Here is a 21,289-nt window from a genome sequence, read left to right on the forward strand (position 1 = left end):
TCACCTTTCTAGGCTTCCATTTCTGAGTGGTTGTTGTTGTTCAGTGGCTAAGTCATGTCCGACTCTTTGCGACCCCATGGACTGCATGCAGCACGTGTGCTTCCCTGTCCTTCACTATCTCCCGGAGTTTGCTCAGACTCATGTCCATTGAGCCGGTGATGCCATCCAACCATCTCATCCTCTGTCGTCCCCATTTCCTCCTGCCTTCAATCTTTCCCAGCATCAGGGTCTTTTCCAATGAGTCGACTCTTCGCATCAGGCGGCCAAAGCATTGGAGCTTCAGCTTCAGCAACAGTCCTTCCAAAGAAAATTCAGGGTTGATTTTCTTTAGGATGGACTGGTTGGATCTCTTTGCAGTCCAAGGGACTCTCAAGAGTCTTCTCCAACACCACGGGTTCAAAAGCATCATTTCTGAGTGGTGGGGATTAGAAAAGGACATCTCTACAGGCCGCAGTTTCCAGAGAATCCTTCAGGACCACGTGCCCTACACTTGGCCAACGCCGAAGGGCCTATAGGCAAAGAGAGCCCCTGCCCCCGGGTCCCGGGATACCCTCTGCACGCGATCTCACGGATGCTACAATTGGAAGTTCCTGAGCAGAGACGCAGCGGGGTTGCCACCCAGAAGCAGACCTCGGGACCGGTCTTGTCTACGCATCCGCGAATCAGAGGACTCGGACCCTGGCGGGCGGCGCCCTAGCTCAGACCCCTGGCGTCAGGACCCACCCCCGGAGCCCAGCCCCCGAGCCCCGCCCCGCCCCGGCCGGCCACTTGCTGCGCGCAGATTGGCTGCCGCGGTGCGCACGGCGCCGCGCCCCGCCCTGCCGGCGCCCTCAGCCTGGCGCCGGTCGAGCGCTCCCCTCCCGGGGCTGAGGTGGCGCGGAAGACGCCGGCTCGGCCGCGGCGTGGCCGCCTCCGCCTCTGCGTGTGAGCCCAGGGGGTCGGCGTGGGCGTCGGGGAAGCCGGGTGAGTGCTGGCGGCCCGTTTCGGGGGCGCGCGAGGGGACCAGCGCCCGCCTCCGAGGCGCAGGGAGGCACCCTTGGCCCGCCCGGGGCCTCCCCGGTGCGCGGCGCCGCCGCCGGGCGTATCGGGGTCCGTGGGGCGTCGGGGCGACGCCGCCCCCTTCCTCACCAGCCCGCTCCGGCGACCGTGGCCGGCGCTCGGGGGTCGGGGTCGGGGAGAGCCGCGATCTCTCGTCGTCGGGTTGGTTGCCCTGAAAGGTTTCCATCTCGGAACTGTCGGCTTTCCGGCGTTGCGGGGAAGGGGAAAGAGGTGCGCCGGCGCGGGGCCCCGGGCCCCTCAGGGGCTTCTTCGCCCCTCTTCGCGTTGGCTCTGAACCCTTCCTTGCTGAGAATGTGGTCCGTGTTGAGTGGACTTTTCCGACTCTGTACAGAGGTGTGGCGTGGAGATGGAGGAGGATGGACATTCTTTGGAGGATTGATCGTACAGGGTTGGGTGTCCTTTGAGAAACAGAGCAGCTCGTGTCGCAAAGGTAGTTGCACTGGGGACGGCCGTTCTCGTTTTTAAGCAATAAATTGACTCTCCAGTTAATCATGGGAAGGTGCTTAACTTGAAAGGTAAGTACGTGACCTAAAGCCAAAGCGCTGATGATGAGAGGCACTGTCCTCGCTCCCGCCCCGTTGCTGACGCTGTGTGTGTGTGTGTGTGTGTGTGTGTGTGTGTGTGTGTGTGTGTGTGTGTGTGTGTGTGTGTGTGTGTGTGTGTGTGTGTGTGTGTGTGTGTGTGTGTGTGTGTGTGTGTGTGTGTGTGTGTGTGTGTGTGTGTGTGTGTGTGTGTGTGTGTGTGTGTGTGTGTGTGTGTGTGTGTGTGTGTGTGTTGGGCAAGGATTCAAGCCTCCGATTGGAGTGAATGTGTCGTCAGTCTTGTGCCTCTCAAAGACCTTGATTTCTCTTCGCAGTGTGCCACCTCTTCTCTCAAACTCCTCACCTACCCGCACTGTAACACCCCTTAGCTTCACAATTCCCAAGCCCCGGACTCTCAGGCTTGTCACACTTCTTTTCCATCATCTTCAGACACTTGGTCATCTCTTTTTGCAAACATAGTTTTCAGACGTAGAACAAACATTAGACTTTTTTTTTTTTTAACCGATAATACTGTTGCAAGCCTCTTTGTCCTTAAAAAGAAAACCCGGAGTTATCTTGAGTATCGGTGAGGCAGGAAAGGCTGGTTTAATGAGAGCAGGGGGAGGGCGCAGTGTTCCTCTTCCGGAGACGCGCTTTCCCCACCTCCATCCTCCTCCGCCCACTAGGATTAGGGCAGCCCTAACTGGCTGGTCATTTCTGAATTCACTTCTGGACTCCAGGGTGAAGAATTTATCTTATTTTATCATTATCAACTCCTTTAAACGATTACCGTAATACATTCAGGTTGTGAACTTTTTTTTTTTTAACATTACAGAAGAACATCAAGTGAAAAATTGAAACCAGGGAATTTCCTGGCAGTCCAGTGGTTAGAGCTCTGCGCTTCCCCTGCAGGGAGCAGGGATTCTCTTCCTGGTCTAAGAGCTAAGATCTCAAGTGCCAAAAAAAAAAAAAGAAAGAAAAGAAAAGAAAAGAAAAAGAAACAGCACAGAAGTGTATCAAGTAAAAGGTTAGCATAAATTAGAACTCCTTGTTTCTTTACTTTGCACCCTCAATTCCAGTCCCTAGGAGGTGATGTGCTGTGTTAAGTCACCTCAGTCTTGTCCAACTCTTTGTGAGCCAATGGACCATAGCCCACAGGCTCCTCTGTCCCTGGGATTCTCCAGGAAGGAATACTGGAGTGGGTTGCTCTGCCCTCCTCCAGGGGATCTTCCCAACCCAGGGATCGAACCTGCAACTCTTACATCTCGTCCATTGGCAGGCAGGTTCTTTGCCAGTGGTGCTACCTGGGAAGCCCCAGGAGGGGATAGTACCATGATACTGTTGGGCAACCTACTTAATATAAGGACAGAATCATATCATTGTGGATATGCCTCATTTTAAAAATGCTGTAAAGCACGCCACTGTCTAGAAGTACTTTAATATATTTTATTGGCCCCTTATTGGTGGATGTTTTGGTTGTTTCTGAGTTTTAGCCATTAAAAGATTTACTATGTGAATATCTTTGAAAATTGTAGGATAAGTCTCAGATAGTTTAAACGGATTATTGTATTTTAGAGTATAATTTTCATGCTCTTTTCACGTGGAATCTTTTTGTAATTTGAAGGACTTTACAATTTAAAGACAGTAGCTAGGCAAAACTAATACAATATTGTAAAGTTTAAAAATAAAATAAAATTTAAAAAAAAGAAAAAAAAAGAAAGACAGTAGCTAATTTGTTTGATTTAAATGCATTTCTTAGTATCTGTGTGTCTTTTAGTATTTAGAGACTGGATCAAAAAATTTGTTGAGTACCGAGTTAGATAATGGTGAATTTTTTAACCTGGTTGCCACATAGTGGTGTTGACTTTAAGGTTATATTGACTCACTTGATTGGCTTAGTAGGAATGAATAGAGGGCCCTGAGGAAGGGAAAATGTGAACAGGTATGTTGTGTAGTACCCTCCTGTGGTAATCCCCCTGGAATATACAGCAGTAACTGGAATTCTTGTTCTCTTTTGAAATAACTTCCTTTTGTTGTAAAAGGTATCTCGGGTATGGAGAATGTTGTGGGGAATAAATACTGTTGCAGTGATCAGCACTGTATCTACAACCACATTAAGAAAGGAGACATTTACATCTTTCTTCCAGAGGGAGCCTCTGTCGTGCTAGAAGTTAATTTTTCTCTTGCTTTATCAAATAAGCATTACACACAAATCCATAAATATACACATATATGTATATGTACACACATGTAAATGTTTACATGTTTTAAACAGTATATTTAGTTTTGAGTGAATAGTGTTAAAAACATATTACATACAAATAGCATGTTTCAAAGTTTTATTTTACTGTTACTGAGAGTGCTGCCAAGAATAGGTTTTTTAAGAGCACTTAAGAAACAGATATCTATGTAGTCCCTAGAGAAAGGACTGTCTCAATAAAAGTGCTGAGTTGGATATAATTGGTTAATGTTCCAGAGGGCAACAAAATCGTAATACCTTTGTGATGAATCATTTCTACAAGGCTATAATGATCATACCTTATTAATTTTTGCAGTTAAGCACAAACCTTATAGGATGATAAACTGTGTCTTTATTAACAGTGGATTGTTCATTAAATAAACTGAGATAAGGAAATTATTTCCCCAAGAGCCCAGATGAGGTCCTAACAGGCTTATTAAAAAAAATGCTAGTGCTTTCTCCCTTTGAGATTAAAATTTTGTTTCGTAATTGCGAGCACAATGCTGACCATGTAAGGAAAGGACAGGATTTATTGTCACTTTGAGATGAACGCTTCCAGGAAAAATGAGGGAGACAGAACAGCTTCAGCTTCCTTGACTTTTCCCCACAGGAGCCCTTTCTGAAGGGGTCAGTGGACAGTGTTCTGGGTGAGTCTTGGGAGACGTTTACTACGGTCTCAGGGGATCTGGGAGGCTTTAATGTGAAGCGAACACTGGAAGGACAGCAGAGATATGGTCAGAGGGCGTGGCCGGCTCTCTGTGGCCTCCCTGCAGTTACCAGGGTAGGTCAAAGCAGAACCTTCTGTCAGGGAAGTGCGTGTCCTTTGCTGATGCTGGCTGCAGGACTCCGAAAGAGAACAGGAACTGCCTCAGTGTATGATCATGATCCAGCCAAGCCCAGCTGAGGACGGATTAGTAGGAGTCTGGGCCAGGTTCACGGCATTCAGTCCTCAAGTGAAAAAGCTGGCGGAGCAGTGGGACCTCGCTTCATTCCAGCAGGTTGTCCAAGTCTGGGGGCCCTGCGGGGCTCTCGTCAGCTCTCCTGTGTGGGGATCTTTCCTGTATTCTCTTTTGTTGCTTTTCACTCACTCTGATGGCACTCAGACAGCAGTAGTCTCCTGACAAGGAAAATTATGATTCCTGATCCTTTGTGAACCTTTTTTTGTTGTTTGTTTGTGTTTTAATTTCCGCAGACTGTTCTCTGCTTTGACTTCAGTGATTTGGCGGCTTCCCTAATTGCTCCGTGGGTAAAGAATCTGCCTGCAATGCAGGAGATGCAGGTTCGATCCCTGTGTCAGGAAGATCCCCTGGAGAAGGAAGTGGCAACCCCCTCTAGTACTCTTGCTTGGAAAATTCCATGGACAGAGGAGCCTGGAGGTCTACAGTCCATGGGATCTCAAAGAGTCAGACATAACTAAGCACGCACACACACACATTTTCTGCTTTGACTTCAATGATTTGAAATTTAAAATAGTCTGTCTTAGTGTGGGTCTATTTTCATCCATTATTTTGAGTATCTGATGGGCCCTTTAAATCAGAAAATACAGTTCTTCCTATTCTGGAGAAGTTTTCCTGAATATTTTGTTATTTTTCTCCCTCATGTTTTCTCTGTAGTTCCTCCTGAAACACCTGTTACTTGGATGTGAGCCTTGTAAAGGTCTTCTCATTTTCTTACCTGTTTTCTTCTGTTTTCCATCTACTTACGGCTAGATTTTCTTAACTTTTACTTCCCAAACTTTATATTTGGATTTAAGAAAACCCCATGGTTATACTTTTAATATTCAAAGGCTATTTTTTAGTCTCTGAGTGTTCCTTACGATAACATGCTGTTCTTGCTTTAAGATGCAGTATGTTCTCTTGTTTCTGAGGTTGTAATGATTTTAAGTTTCCCTTCTCTGCGTAGCTTTCCAGACTCTTGTCTGGAAGGGATCTAGCTTCAGTCTCCTGCACTAGAACAGAGGAATGGCAAACTTCTGTCCAGTTTTCAGGATGATGCCTGAGTCTGCCATTGTGCATGGTATCCCTCAGTCCAGAAGGCCAGATGTAGGGGAAAACCTCAGACTTCTATCTGGATATGGATGAGGCAGTTGCCAGGCCATGGAGGGCATAGCAACCCACTCCAGCATTCTTGCCTGGAGAATCCCCACAGACAGAAGAGCCTGGCTGGCTACAGTTTGTAGGATCGCAAAGGGCCAGACATGACTGAAAGACTGAGCAAAGAGAAAAGGGACAGGTTCTGGGCCCTAACTTGTTTTCCTGCCTCCCTCAAGTCTTTACCGTGTTGGTTCTCAGCTTTCCCTGCTACTGGCTTGGACGTCCAGCTTTCTTGGGCATGCTCAGTCAGTGACCATGGTCCATCTGCTTTGCAACTTTCAAAATTTTACTGCTCTTGTCTCTTCTGTTCTCATCATTGTGTTCACGACTCCTTTTACTGATTGCAGTTTTTAGTGATGTTTCAGGAGGGAGCAAAATGAGATGCTTGGATACATCTTCACCCAAAGATAGTAATAGTTGTTTTTGACCAAGTGGTAACTGAAACTCCAATACTTTGGCCACCTGACGCGAAGAGCTGACTTATTTGAAAAGACCCTGATGCTGGGAAAGATTGAAGGCAGGAGGAGAAGGGGACGACAGAGGATGAGATGGTTGGATGGCATCACTGACTCAATGGACATGAGTTTGGGTGGACTCCAGGAGTTGGTGATGGACAGGGAGGCCTGGTGTGTTGCGGTTCATGGGGTCGCAAAGATTGGACACGACTGAGCTACTGAACTGAATGGCAGTACTGCCATAAACAGAAGGCCGTCTTCAAAGCGGTCCTATGTTTGTGATGTTTGTGAACCCTCTTCTTGGTGGGTAGTGGTTGATAGCATTGAGTGAGCCCAGTGTTCTGGCCTGTCTTTTTAATTCTCACTTATCGAGGGACGTGCTGTCATATCCCCAGTTTACACATCAGAAGACCAAAACCTAGGGATATTTAAAGCTTGAACAGTTGTGGACTCCGCAGGGGAATGAGGGGGTAAGACAAATGGAGAGTAGCATTGGCATATATGCGCCATCATGTTTAAAATAGACAGCTAGTGGGAACCCGATGCATAGCGCTGGGAGCTCAGCTTGGTGCTCCGTGATGACCCAGAGGGTGGGCTGGGGATGGGGAGCTTCAGGAGGGAGGGAGTATATGTATGCTTATAGCTGATTGCCATTGCTGTACAACAGAAATCAACACATTGCAAAACGATTATCCTCCAATTAAAAAAGAAAAAAGCCTGAACAGTGCCAGTCACATAGCAACTATTCCATTAAAAATGGAATTAAATGAGCCTGGCCAGGAAGGCACAGCTGGGAAGAGGCTGATGTAGGCGAGGGCCCAGGCTGGTGCTCACTCCATGGACTGTACTTTCAGCTGCCTGGGTGGTGGCTGGCGCTGGAGGAGGGTAATTGGTGTCTAGGCGTCTACTTCCTTTGTGCCCTTTGGCAACATTCTTACTCAGGTCTTTACCTGCCCATTACTGTTTGCCAGGTGGGTTCCCTTTCACCTACTTGGGTTCAGAGCTGTGACCCGGGGCCAGTTTCCCTGAACAGGGGAGGAGAGCATTTTCTGAGCAATCTCAGAGGACTCAAAGATTCCCAGGCAGGGCTCCTGCGGGGAAACCTGGGTAAAGGTGGCTTCCGAGAGTGAGTGATGTTTTCCTGTGGCTAGATCAGCTCTGGGGTTGTGTAGCAGTCATCTTACTTAGGTAGCAACTCATGATTATCTGCCACTCTATTTTTTTCCAGCTTTTTATTATAAAAAATTTTTAAACATACAGAAAAATTGAACAAAAGATTTAACATTTTGCCATATTTGTCTCATTTTTTTCTTTTTCTTTGCTGAACCATTTGCTCATATGTTGCTGACACTGACACCTCACCCCCAAATAGTAAGCAAGCATCTCCTAACAAGGTCATTCTCTTTACATAACCACAATTCTGTAATGTTCTCTGACCTGTATTCTGATTTCCCCAGTTGGCCCAGAGTGCCTTAAAAGTTTTTGTTTTTTGAAATGAGGACCAGTAATGGCTTACACATTTCACTTGGTTGGTTAATTGTATTTTTTGTCATAGATGAGTTTAATGGTGAAATCTTTTGAACCTTCTAGCTCGTATTGCTTTTGGCGACTACTTCATGACTGGAAAGATGATGGTTCTCAGAATCTTCGAAATGGCGGGGACCCTTGATGTCATCTGGTTCAGTTATTTCCGAACTTGGCTTCTGTGTGTCCTAAAAGTTGAATTGGGAGTGTGTCTGTAGACAAAGAGATGAAGAGCCATTCCAAGGACATAGATATATAGAAATAGATACAGAAATATATACATGAATATATTGAAAATATCTAACAGTTTGCCTAACAGTAGTGTTTGGTAAGTATTGGCTGTCTTCTCCCTTTTATTTCTTTGTGACTGGAGTGAAGAGTGCCTCAGGATAGTAGGAGATAAGGAAGCTATATTAGGGAGAGACTGTAAGTATCCTGTGTCATTTGGCTTTATCTTGAGCCATTGAAAGTTTTACAATAAAAGGCATGATCCCACCTGAGTTTGTTTTTAAACTACTTTTTTTTTCCTTGACTGTGCCGCACGGCTTATTAGATCTTAATTCCCCAGCAAGGGAGCAAAACCATGCCCAAGTGGAAGCAGGGAGTCTTAACCACTAGGCTTCCAGGGAAGTCCCCCCAATTTGAGTTTTAGAAAGTTCTGGCAGAAAATGGACTTGAGAAAGCACAGAGGATGGTTTTAAGAACTGATATGCTTAAATATATTGTCATGGCAAGATTTTATTTCCTTCACTGAAATAATGCTTTTTATTACCAGTGTTTACAAATTATCAATTTAAATAAATCTAGGGCTTCCCTGGTGGCTCAGAGGTTAAAATGTCTGCCTCCAATGCGGGAGACCCGGGTTTGATCCCTGGGTCGGGAAGATCCCCTGGAGAAGGAAATGGTAACCCACTCCAGCATTCTTGCCTGGAGAATCCCATGGACGGAGAAGCCTGGTAGGCTACGGTCCACGGGGTCACAAAGAGTCGGACACGACTGAGCGACTTCACCTTCAGGTATAAAGTAGACTCTTCTTTTTTTGGTGACAGGATAATGAGACATGTATTGCATTTCAGAGTTTGAAAGACAGAATATTTAGATTCAGTCATTCAGCAAGTATTGGAGTGCCTTCTTTATCCCACGTACTGTGCTAAGCTCTGGGAGAACCACAGTGAGCAAAAACGGATGTGGGTGTCCTTTGTGGAGCTTACTTTCTTCAGAGGGAGGTAGGTATTGATCACATAGAAGATTAATACTGAAATGCTAGGGGAATTAGATCTGGCCATGGAGTCAGGAGAGCATGGAAGCCGTTATCATCATCCACTTGGATTATTTCAACAACCTTTTAACTGGTTTCGCTCCTTCCACTCTTCCCCCAGCAGTCTGTTCTCCCCACAACAGCCTAAGGGATGCTTTTAAATGTTTGGCAGACTTCTCAGACTCCCTTGCTGCTGCTAAGTCGCTTCAATCGTGTCCAACTCCTAGCGACCCCATGGACTGCAGCCTGCCAGCCTCCTCTGTCCATGGGATTCGCCAGGCAGGAGTACTGGAGTGGGTTGCTATTGCCTTCTCCCTTAGGGCTCCCAATTTTAATCAGTAAAGACGAAAGTTCTCACAGTAGCCTGTGAGGCTACCCTGTTACCTCTCTGGTCTACTTTCCCAGCTCACTGACTCCATTGCAACCTCGCCTGCTTCCGTGTTGCTCCTTGAATAACCCGTCCTGCCCTGGGGCCTCTGCCTTGCTGTTGTTCTGTCTGATACTCACGAGGCTAACTCCATGCCTTCAGGTGTCATCTTTTCAAGGGGGCCTACCTTGTCCACCAGTTTGACCTTTCAGCTGGCCCCACTCTCGTCCACACTCCCAGTGCTCCTAGTCTGCTTTGTTTCCCGCATGGCATTTTTCATTTTCTAGATTAGATCAGATCAGTCGCTCAGTCGTGTCCGACTCTTTGCGACCCCATGAATCGCAGCACACCAGGCCTCCCTGTCCATCACCAACTCCCGGAGTTCACTCAGACTCACGCCCATCGAGTCAGTGATGCCATCCAGCCATCTCATCCTCTGTCATCCCCCTTCTCCTCCTGCCCCCAATCTCTCCCAGCATCAGAGTCTTTTCCAATGAGTCAACTCTTCGCATGAGGTGGCCAAAGTACTGGAGTTTCAGCTTTAGCATCATTCCTTCCAAAGAAATCCCAGGGCTGATCTCCTTCAGAATGGACTGGTTGGATCTCCTTGCAGTCCAAGGGACTCTCAAGAGTCTTCTCCAACACCACAGTTCAAAAGCATCAATTCTTCGGCGCTCAGCCTTCTTCACAGTCCAACTCTCACATCCATACATGACCACAGGAAAAACCATAGCCTTGACTAGACGAACCTTTGTTGGCAAAGTAATGTCTCTGCTTTTGAATATACTATCTAGGTTGGTCATAACTTTCCTTCCAAGGAGTAAGCGTCTTTTAATTTCATGGCTGCAGTCACCATCTGCAGTGATCTTGGAGCCCAGAAAAATAAAGTCTGACACTGTTTCCACTGTTTCCCCATCTATTTCCCATGAAGTGGTGGGACCGGATGCCATGATCTTCGTTTTCTGAATATTGAGCTTTAAGCCAACTTTTTCACTCTCCACTTTCACTTTCATCAAGAAGCTTTTGAGTTCCTCTTCACTTTCTGCCATAAGGGTGGTGTCATCTGCATATGTGAGGTTATTGATATTTCTCCCAGCAATCTTGATTCCAGCTTGTGCTTCTTCCAGTCCAGCATTTCTCATGATGTACTCTGCATATAAGGTAAATAAACAGGGTGACAATATACAGCCTTGACGTACTCTTTTTCCTATTTGGAACCAGTCTGTTGTTCCATATCCAGTTCTAACTGTTGCTTCCTGACCTGCATACAAATTTCTCAAGAGGCAGATCAGGTGGTCTGGTATTCCCATCTCTTTCAGGATTTTCCACAGTTTATTGTGATCCACACAGTCAAAGGCTTTGGCATAGTCAATAAAGCAGAAATAGATGTTTTTCTGGAACTCTCTTGCTTTTTCCATGATCCAGTGGATGTTGGCAATTTGATCTCTGGTTCCTCTGCCTTTTCTAAAACCAGCTTGAACATCAGGAAGTTCACTGTTCACGTATTGCTGAAGCCTGGCTTGGAGAATTTTGAGCATTACTTTACTAGCGTGTGAGGTGTGTGCAATTACGTTTATTGTGTCGTTCCCATCTCCCTTCTTTCTCACTGCCAAAGCTCCACATGGCCAGTGCTTTTTATCTTCTCATTCTTGTATCTTAAGTGTCCACAGCAGGGCCTGGCGTGTAGCTGTCACTCCTTAAATAAACCTTGAATGAATGAAAGGAAAGCTGATGTTTGAGTGGAGAAGTCACAACTAAGGGGACATCTGGCATCATGAGTAGGAGTTAACCAGGTGAGCTGGGGGTGGAAATGTAGGTTTCACGCGGAGAGGATGTGGTTTATATGGGGTGATTCAGCAAGTGTAAGGCACTACAAGAAAAACGAGGATCATTGGGAGAGAGAGGAGAAAATATTTCAAGAGCAGCTTGAGGAGAAAAAGTGCTGGGCCGTGCTACAGCGTCTTTGTCTTTAGAAATGGAAAGACGGTGAAAGGTTTTAAGCAGGGAGGAGATGCCAGCTTTGTGCCTTTTAAAAGCAACAACAACATTCTAGCTGTGGTATGGGGAACATATTGATGAGGGCACGATGGGTGAGGCTGGATCAGTTGGGTACCTGTTGTCATGGGACAGGTGGGAGAGGGACCTCTCTCCATCACTCAGGTGATGGTGCTGGAAGGGAGACGTGGAGAAGTTAGACTTGAGAGAGTTAAGTGAAAGTTGCTCAGTCATGTCCAACACATTGCAACGCCATAGACTATACAGTCCATGGAATTCTCTAGGCCGGAATACTGGAGTGGGTAGCCTTTCCCTTCTCCAGGGGATCTTCCCAACCCAGGGATCAAACCCAGGTCTCCCACATCACAGGCGAATTCTTCACCAGCTGAGCCACAGGGAAGCCCTGAGAGAGTTAAAGGAGGCACAATCAGGTAAGGGATGTGAGAGGTAAGAAAGAAGTAAAGAGGAAGACACCTGAATTTCTGGCTTATGTAATCGAATGACTGGTGATTCATTAATTGTGAGAATACTGGAATAGGATCAGATTTGGAGGAGGGGACCATGCATTTGAATTTGTGTTTGGACCTGCTGATTTTGAAGTGACTGAGACAGCCAGAGGGTGTCAGGCAAGTAGTTGGATGTATGGAAACGTAAATCTGTGAATCAACTGCATAGGGAGGCAGTATAGGGAAGGTTCACCATTTTGAATAATTCATGTTTTGAATAATTAAAAGTTGTTAAGGATATTACTGGGGCAAATTGTATAGCTACAGGATTATAGTCTCCTTAGAAACCTAAGCTCCCTATCCTTTACTTTGGCTTTTAGTTTTAAATCTTTTACCAAAATTGATGCTACTTCCTAAATTTTATTTCTGTTTAATAGATGATTTATAGGTGAGAAGGCAAAGAAGCATCCTGAGATTAAGTATGTAAAATGTCTTTTCCAAAAGTGCTTTAGCTCTCTGAATAATTCATTCTGTTGGATCTTAAGGCCTATAAAATATTCACACTGTGAGTGCCCAGAAACCAGGTTTGTAGCAACCCAAGAAGAGAGCTTGTATTCTCCAGACTCGCTTGGCAAGATTTGAATCAACACTAATCACACTGTCATTGTGGATCTCATTGGATGGCTTTCTTCTATTTCTGGGTGGTCACAGGGTTCCTGTAAATTGGGGCCCTTTCTCTTCCATCTTGTTTTTCTTGCTCTCTTCACCACAGGCAGTAGGATAGTAACTTTCTGCTCAAGAAACCAGAAATGAGAGGAATGCTGTGAATCTCTCTGGCATAGGTACAGTGTAATGGTCACAAAATGGGTTTTGGAATCAGATGTGAGCTTCAGTGGAATCCTGGCTTTCCTTCTTGCTAGCTGTGTGACCTTGGGCCAGTTCTTCTCTAAACCTTTTTTTAGTAATACCATAGAATCTTAGTAATTGCCTTAGAGTATTTGTGAGGAGTCAGTGGAATAGTCTGTGCAAAGAGTTCCTCCGAGGATGGAGTGGAGCTGTCTGTAACTGATAAGCACCTTGTAACTAATAGCCAGTAGTAGTCATAGAGGTGGGGAGATGTATGTTTTACTCTGTATGACTCTTACACGTTTAGTTTGACCGCCTCGTGAAGCTTGTGGGACTTTAGCTCCCCAGCCAGGGGTTGAGCCTGGGCCCTCGGCATTTGAAAGCACAGAGCCCTAAGCGCTGGACCACCAGCGAATTCCCATAGATTTTATTTCTGTCTCTTTTGAGTCAGTTGTCTGATTATGTAGACCTACTATCTTGGACAGTATTTAAATTTTGTTAATTTCCTGATTTGGGGGTGAGGGGGTAACAGTTTTGTTGTTTTTTTTTTTTACAAATTGTAACGATTTAAAAAACATCTCAGTTGATTTCTCTGCCAGTTTGTTCACCTCCTGATGATGGGTGCCAAGTTTTATTCATCTTTGTTTTTCCCACAGTACCTTGCTTGTAAGACATGTTCTGTAAGTACTCCATACATGTTCTAGAGGAGTTTTGTGCTGGTTAAGTCCCACTGTGTGTAGTCCGCTGTGATGCCTGGCACACAGTGATGCAAGGAAGGAAGGAAGGGAGTCTCAGATGAGCACTGAGTCAGTCCTCCGCCCTCTTCTGCGTTTCCTCCTCCAGATACGCTAGCTGTGCCCATGAGTTCAGCTACCACTTAATCACTGCAAACCTCCAGCCTCTTTTTCTGTCTTAAACCACTGTTCCTCTGTGCATGTCTTTGGCACCTCTCCACCTGCAGGCCCTTCATCATTTCAAGCCCATTATGCTCAAACTCTCCCATTCTCCCTTCCCTGTTTCGGTTAGTGGTGTCTTGCCAGGCATTGAGCACCCAAACGTAGTCATCCTTAGCTCTTGCTTGCTTGTGGATAATACCATGCTAGTATTTCTCAAACAAAACCCTTTTCTTTAGCCTGTACCAGTCTGGCCTCAGTTCATATCCTTATTCTCTTTCTGTCTAGAAGGTGTCTTTAACATACTCCTTCAGTCCCTTCTCCATACTCCTGCTCCCAGAATTATCTTTCAAATCACAGCACTGATCTTGTCTTCCCTGCTTACAAGCCTCTGGCAGTTCCCTAGTTCTCAAAGCAAGGGCCTACAGACTCCGAGCTGTGGGCCAGGTCTGGTCTGCTGCTTGCTTTGTAAATTAAGTATTATTGGAATACAGGCATATGCTCATTTGTCCACATAGTGTCTGTGCTGTATAACAGCAGAGATGCATAGTCCTGGCGGAGATCGTTTGGTCTGCAAAGCCAAAAATGTGCACTCTCTGGTTCTTTACAGAAGAAGTTGGCTAATCCCTGGCTTCGAGGGTAGAGGTCAGATTTGCATAGGCTGAAAAAGTCTTCTTGATCTTGTTCCATACAGGTTAATCACCACCACCACTCTTTGAAATACCATAAACTCTACCCTGTTTTCTTGTGTGCCTACATGATTTCACATATTTTATTCCTTCTTTTTTATCTATCATATTCCTATTGTTGCTTCAAAACTCAGCCAAGTTTATTTTTCCTTTATTAAACTTCCCTCAACTCTTCCTGGCAACTCTTCTGTAACACTGTTTTTATATTTCTATTATACCGCTTTTATGTTATAGCCCATAGGTTATGTATATTTATAGCACATTTACTCTTCTGACAATGTCCCCTAAATTCTTTACGTTGATTGTGGTAATCATTTTTGTATACACAGCACCTAACATCATTTGGCAACTAGTGCAAAGATAGATGAACAAACAGATGGTAGTATGAAAGTTTGGTCAAAGGAAAGAATTTTGAATTTTGGGACTTGGGTGTATATGGAAATTGTTCAGACCATGTTTATATATTATTCAAGTGTTTGTTGTTTTCTCCTCTTGCCTTTTTCAGCTGTCCTTTGGTTTCCTAAACTAACTGTTTGGAAATGAAAATTTCACAATAGAATCATTTAAAATGCCCTCTAAAAAGGGCTCATTTCTGGGAATTCCCTGGTGGTCCAGTGGTTAGGATTCCGAGCTTCCACTTAAGGGGGCATAGGTTTGATCCCTGGTTGGGGAACTATGATCCTGTATGCGGCATGGCACAGGCAAAAAAACAAAAAAAGACTCATTTCTTTTTATAAAGAGTTACCTTTTAGGAGTGGCAATAATGACTGTCTAATGTCTATCAAGGCTATGGTTTTTCCAGTGATCATGTATGGATGTGAGAGTTGGACTGTGAAGAAAGCTGAGTGCCGAAGAACTGATGCTTTTGAACTGTGGTGTTGGAGAAGACTCTTGAGAGTCCCTTGGATTCATGGGGTCACAAAGAGTCGGACACGACTGAGCGACTGAACTGAAATGAGCTGAACTGAATGTATTAGAAAACTTCCTTTAGTTCAGTTTAATAATCTTGTTTTTTAAAAATTGCTACCAGGGTCAGTTTTATGGGAGAACATACCGGTAATTTCCTTGACCTCAAAAAAGTTTGTTTATTAAACATAGTTATAGACATAGTACATCATATAAGAGGTTTTCAACAGGCAAGAAGAATCAACAATTCATAGTTTTAATTACAGTGTTAATGTTAAAAATCACTTTGCATTAAAAAAATGTAATTCATGCTCAGTGCAGCAGACTTTGAAAATAGACTATTTCTATTTCTATCTATGTATGGATACATACATCATCCATATGTATAATGATATTACGGAAGTACTGGTGTTTGTCGTTCTAGCATTTTTACACATGTATGTGTTTATACTGCTGATTCTTTTTTCTAAAAAGGAAATAATGCAATAGATAGTTTTAATAACCTGCTTTTTTCACTTAGTCATTACCATTTACTCATGCCATTCTATGTTTTTCAGAAATAAATATAAAAAAAGTTTTTTTCACATGGCATGTGGGATATTAGCTCCCCAACTAGAGATGAAACCTGCACCCCCTGCATTGGAAGCATGGGGTCTCAACCACTGGACCACCAGGGAAGTCCCTCAAAAATACTTTTTTAAATGTCTGCATTAACGCCAAAGCCTTTGACTCTGTGGATCACGACAAACTGTGGAAAATTCTTCAAGAGACGGGAATACCAGACCACACCTGACCTGCCTCCTGAGAAATCTATATGCAGGTCAAGAAGCAACACTTAGAACTAGACATAGAAAAACAGACTGGTTCCAAATTGGGAAAGCAGTACATCAAGGCTGTATATTGTTACCCTGTTTGTTTAACTTATATGCAGAGTACGTCATGTGAAATGTTGGGCTGGATGAAGCAAAAGCTGGAATCAACATTTCCAGGAAAAATATCAATAACTTCAGATATGCAGATGATGCCTCCCTTAGGGCAGAAAGCGAAGGAGAACTAAAGAGCCTTTTGATGAAAGTGAAAGAGTAGAGTGAAAAAGTTGGCTTAAAACTCAACATTCAGAAAATGAAGGTAAAGGCATCTGGTCTCATCACTTCATGGCAGATAGACGGGGAAGCAATGGAAACAGTGAGAGATTTTATTTTCTTGGGCTCCAAGATCACTGCAGATGGTGACTGCAGCCATGAAATTAAAAGATGCTTGCTCCTTGGAAGAAAAGTTATGACCAACCTAGACAGCATATTAAAAAACAGAGACGTTACTTTGCCCACAAAGGTCCGTCTAGTCAAAGCTATCCAGAAGTCATGTGTGGATGTGAGAGTGGACTATAAAGAAAGCTGAGCACCGAAGAATTGTTGCTTTTGAACTGTGGTGTTGGAGAAGACTCTTGAGAGTCCCTTGGACTGCAAGGACATCCAGCCAGTCCATCCTAAGGGAGATGATCAGTCCTGGGTGTTAATTGGAAGGACTGATATTGAAGCTGAAACTCTAATACTTTGGCCATCTGATGCGAAGAGTTGACTCATTTGAAAAGACCCTGATTCTGGGAAAGATTGAAGGCGGGAGGAGAAGGGGACAACAGAGGATGAGCTGGTTGGATGGCATCACCGACTCAATGGACATGAGTTTGGGTAAACTCCAGAAGTTGGTGATGGACAGGGAGGCCTGGCATGCTGTGGTTCATGGGGTCGCAAAGAGTCGGACACGACTGAGTGACTGAACTGAACTGAACTGATGCCATTTTATATAAGGGACTTCAGTGTCCACAGATTTTAGTGTCCAAGGGTAGTCCTGGAACCAAACCCCCTGTATATACCGAGGGATGACTGTATGTTTTCTGAAATGAATTTTAAGGAGACTATTTATTCGGCTGGGTCAGGTCTTAGTTGCAGTATGCGGGACCTTTCAGGATCTTTCACTGTGGCGTGCTCCTTCGCTAGCTGTGGTTCCCCAGGCTCTGGGCCGAATGGGCTCAGTAGTTGCGGCATGCAGACCTAGTTGCCCTGAGGCATGTGGGATCTTAGATCCCCGCCGAGGGATCAAACCCACATCTTTTGCATTGAAAGGTGGGTTCTTAACCCCTGGACCACTGGGTAAGTCTTGGGAAATGAATTTTACAATAAGAAGTACGACTTTTGTTTTAACCTTCAGACATTGTCTTAAATTCATGGTGACCTTCCCCTAAACTTGCTTTTTAACTAGTTAATGTTTAATCTTTGATAACAGTTCATCTCCATGTCTGCAGACTATCTTGATGAAACATACCCATAATGCATACAGAGTAAGTCTTTAGTGCAGCTAAAGCATATCTAAATGATAAAATTAAAAAATAAAACTGCTTGTAGGTAAAATTTACATACTGTAAAATACACAGCTCTTAAGTGTACACTTCAGTAACTTTTGATAAATACATGTACCTGCATAATCAGTATCTCAACCAAGATATATACCATTTCTATCACTCCCCCACAAAAAAAAGTTCCCTTGTAGTCAGTTCTCAGTCCCTGTAGGCGATCACTGTTTTGATTTCTGGGAACATTGGTTAGTTTTGTCTCTTAAGCTTCATTTAAATAGCATCATACAGTATATACTCTTTTGTGTCTGCCTTTTTTCACATAAATCAGGTTTCTGAGGTTTTTTTTCTGTGTGGTTATATGTATTATTCATCCTTTTTTGTCCCTGAATAATATTCCATTCTATGGATTGATCATAATTTGTTTATCCATTTGTTTTTCTGTTAAGCATTTAGGTTGTTTCAGTTTGGAACTAATATGAATAAACCTGCTCTAAACTTGCTTGTAAAAGTCTTTTTGTGTATGTGGACATATGTTTTTACTTCCCTTGGTAAATATTTAGAAATGGAATTGCTAGGTTATAGGATGGTTTATTTTTAACTTTGTAAGAAATTGCAGTCAGAAATGTGTAAGATTTCCAATTGTTCTACCACCAACAGTCAATATTTTTAAAAAATCTTAGCTCTTCTAGTGGATGTGATACTTCTTTAATTTGCATTTCCCTGATGACTGATGATATTGAATGCTTTTTAAGATGCTTTTGTTCATTGGATTTTAATTAATTTATTTTTGGCTACAGTGGGTCATTGTTGCTGTGTGAGGACTTTCTCTAGTTGCAGTGAGCGGTTAGTCAGGTATTTAAGAGAGTTTATATTGCAGTGTTTGGGGCTAGCTGTTGGCTGGGCCGCCACCTGGCACTAGACCAGAACACCTATATGTGGTCTGCTCACAGTACCATGGCCTTGGATTTTTCATGAAGGAACCAGGACTCTGGTCTTAGTGTTCCTTACCTTGTATGATCTAGTCTGAGAAGTTACATGGCATCACTTTCTCTACTTTGTTGGTCAACCCACCTTTGCTGTGCTGTGCTGAGTCGCTCAGTCATGTCTGACTCTTTGCAACCCCCTGGACTGTAGCCCACCAGGCTTCTCTGCCCATGGGGATTCTCCAGGCAAGAATACTAGAGTGGGTTGCTGTGCCCTCCTCCATGGGATCTTCCCAATCCTGGGATCGAACCCAGGCAGGCAGATTCTTTACCATATGAGCTACAGGGGAAGCCTAAGAATACTGGAGTGGGTAGCCTATTCCTTCTCCAGGGGATCTTCCTGACCCAGGAATTGAACCGGGGTCTCTTGCATTGCAGGTGGATTCTTTACCAGTTGAGCTACCAGGGAAGCCCTCAACCCACCTTTATCGTTGGCCTCAATTCAAAGGAAGGTACATAGATCCACCTGTCAATTGGAGAAGTGTCAGAGACTTTGCAGACACGTTTTAAAAACACCCTGCTCGTTTAACAGATACTGTTAGTAAGCGCCCTCTTGTGTCTTAGCAGTCTTAGGTACATCTCAATAGATACTCAGTGTAGTACTATTTTTCTTCTTACCTATAGGAGATAAAGACCCGAAGTAAGTTGTTCTTTAAAGCTTTAAGAAAGGAGTACAATATTTCACTTCTTAAAAATATTTCCTTACATGGATTTTTTTTTGTCTTTTTTTTTTTTTTTTTTTTTTAGAATATAGTATTTAATGAAAAATCCATGCTTCAGTGGTGAAAATGGCAGGCTTCCTAGATAATTTCCGTTGGCCGGAATGTGAGTGCATCGACTGGAGTGAGAGAAGAAATGCAGTGGCTTCTGTGGTTGCAGGTATATTGGTAAGTGGAAAGGCGTTGTTGGTGACATTTATGCCTCACCTTTCCCCCTGAAAATTGATCACGATTCCTTTGCACTATGAATAACCAAGATAATACAGTTTTTGTAGGCAGTAGTTTTTTCCTTCCTTTTTTGCTTTAATATTTATTTATTTAGTTTCTGGCCGTGCTGGGTTTTCGTTGCTGCGTGCAAGCCTTCTCTAGTTGCAGCACCCGTGCTTCTCATTGCCATGACGTCTCTCCTTGAGGAGCACAGACTCTAGGGCACATGGGCTTCTGCCGTTGCTGCTCAGGGGCTCCAGTGCTCAGGCTCAGTAGTTGTGGTGCATGGGCTTAGTGCTCCTCTGCATGTGGGATCCTCACGGACCAGGGATTGAACCTGTGATCCTTGCACTGGCAGGCAGATTCTTAACTGCTAGATCACCAGGGAAGTTTTTTTTTTTTTTTTTTAAACGCTTTTTACTAAATATATCAAACATACAGACAAAAATAGAATGGTATAAAGAGTCCCTTCTCACCCCCTGTACTTAATCTTTGAGCTTCAAAAAAATTAAATCATGGACTTCTCTGATGGGCCAGTGGTTAAGACTCCACGATTCCACTGCAGGGAGTATGAGCTCCATCCCTCCTCAGGGGACTAAGATCCCACATGCCGCAATGAAAGTGAAAGTGAAGTTGCTCAGTTGTGTCCAACGCTTTGGGAACCCATGGACTGTAGCCTGCCAGGCTCCCCTGTCCATGGCACTCTCCCATTTCCTTCTCCAGGAGATCTTCCCAACCCAGGGATCGAACCTTGGTCTTCTGCATTGCAGGCGGATTCTTTACCCTCTGAGCCACTAGGGAAGCCACAGGGCACAGTGCCAACCCCCCCCAAAAAAAAAATCAGATCGTGGCCAATCTTGTGATGGAAATCAAGCATTCCCAGGTCCCACTGAATAAGATACTTGCTGTATTTTACACGTCATTCCAGAGCTTCTTTATGATACTGGCATACTCCATCATGAAGTTTTGCATTAATTTTCTTGGTCTGAAGACTGTTGTTATAAAACTTTTCATTTTGAAGCTAAATGTATTCTGGTGCCTCCAAGGCCTGGAATGAGTTACATTCCCTTTGGGGAGCTCATCATTGAAACCACAACCACCTTGAGCTGGGACCAGAAAGATCTGTTACACTTAATGTAAATTTCTCTTTTTCAGTGTATAGGTCTACACCTGAAGTCCAATAGAAAAAAAAAATAAGTAGGACAAGAACTAAAGATAACTGTGAAGCAGTATGCATGCAGAAGTCTTTTAGGTGTTTCTAAGTTTTTCTTGCTCTCTAGGGTCATCTCTCCTGCACTTAATTTGCCTATGAATTCCTTAGTAACTTTTCTACTTTGTCTGTTCAGCCTAGTTTACATAGAAACTTTACATTTTCCAAACTCATATTTAATCAGTTTACAGTATTTAATCAAATTGCCTATTAATTAAAATCATAGCAAGCTTAGATGTTTTCTTGGAGACGTGGCAACTCATTTGTGGAAACGAAAGTGTTTGGTCACATTAAAAAGGAATGTCTGAGTGCTTTTTAATATGAATAAGAGAGTGAAACCAGGTAATCAGGGAACTGGTTAGTTAAGAGAGCTTTGGTTGTGTATAATTTTATGGTGCATTTATGGTGTATTTTATGGTTGTATATAAATTTATGGTGAAAGAAGCAGATAATTCATTCCTAGATAATAAATTTTTCATCTTACACTGAGAGCAGGACATCAGAATCTTACACCGATTTGATTAGT

The 21,289-nt window shown here is 43.9% G+C and overlaps 1 protein-coding gene across 2 annotated transcripts in view; it reads left to right on the forward strand.

Annotated features, from left to right (window-relative positions):
• The first annotated feature begins 807 nt into the window (after positions 1–807).
• Positions 808–21,289, forward strand: part of TMEM50B (transmembrane protein 50B) — a 37,000-nt gene continuing 16,518 nt past the window's right edge. Inside the window, exons 1-3 of one of the 2 annotated variants that reach the window (XM_070785272.1) lie at positions 818–963; positions 2,416–2,607; positions 19,375–19,514. In XM_070785272.1, coding sequence (XP_070641373.1) covers positions 19,416–19,514 — 99 coding nt within the window. In that variant the 5' untranslated portion in view covers positions 818–963; positions 2,416–2,607; positions 19,375–19,415. Of the gene's footprint in view, positions 964–2,415; positions 2,608–19,374; positions 19,515–21,289 lie in introns of both variants that reach the window. The other variant, XM_070785206.1, reaches the window with a different exon arrangement.

This window comes from Bos indicus, chromosome 1 (assembly GCF_029378745.1).
Source record: "Bos indicus isolate NIAB-ARS_2022 breed Sahiwal x Tharparkar chromosome 1, NIAB-ARS_B.indTharparkar_mat_pri_1.0, whole genome shotgun sequence".
NCBI lineage: Eukaryota > Metazoa > Chordata > Mammalia > Artiodactyla > Bovidae > Bos > Bos indicus.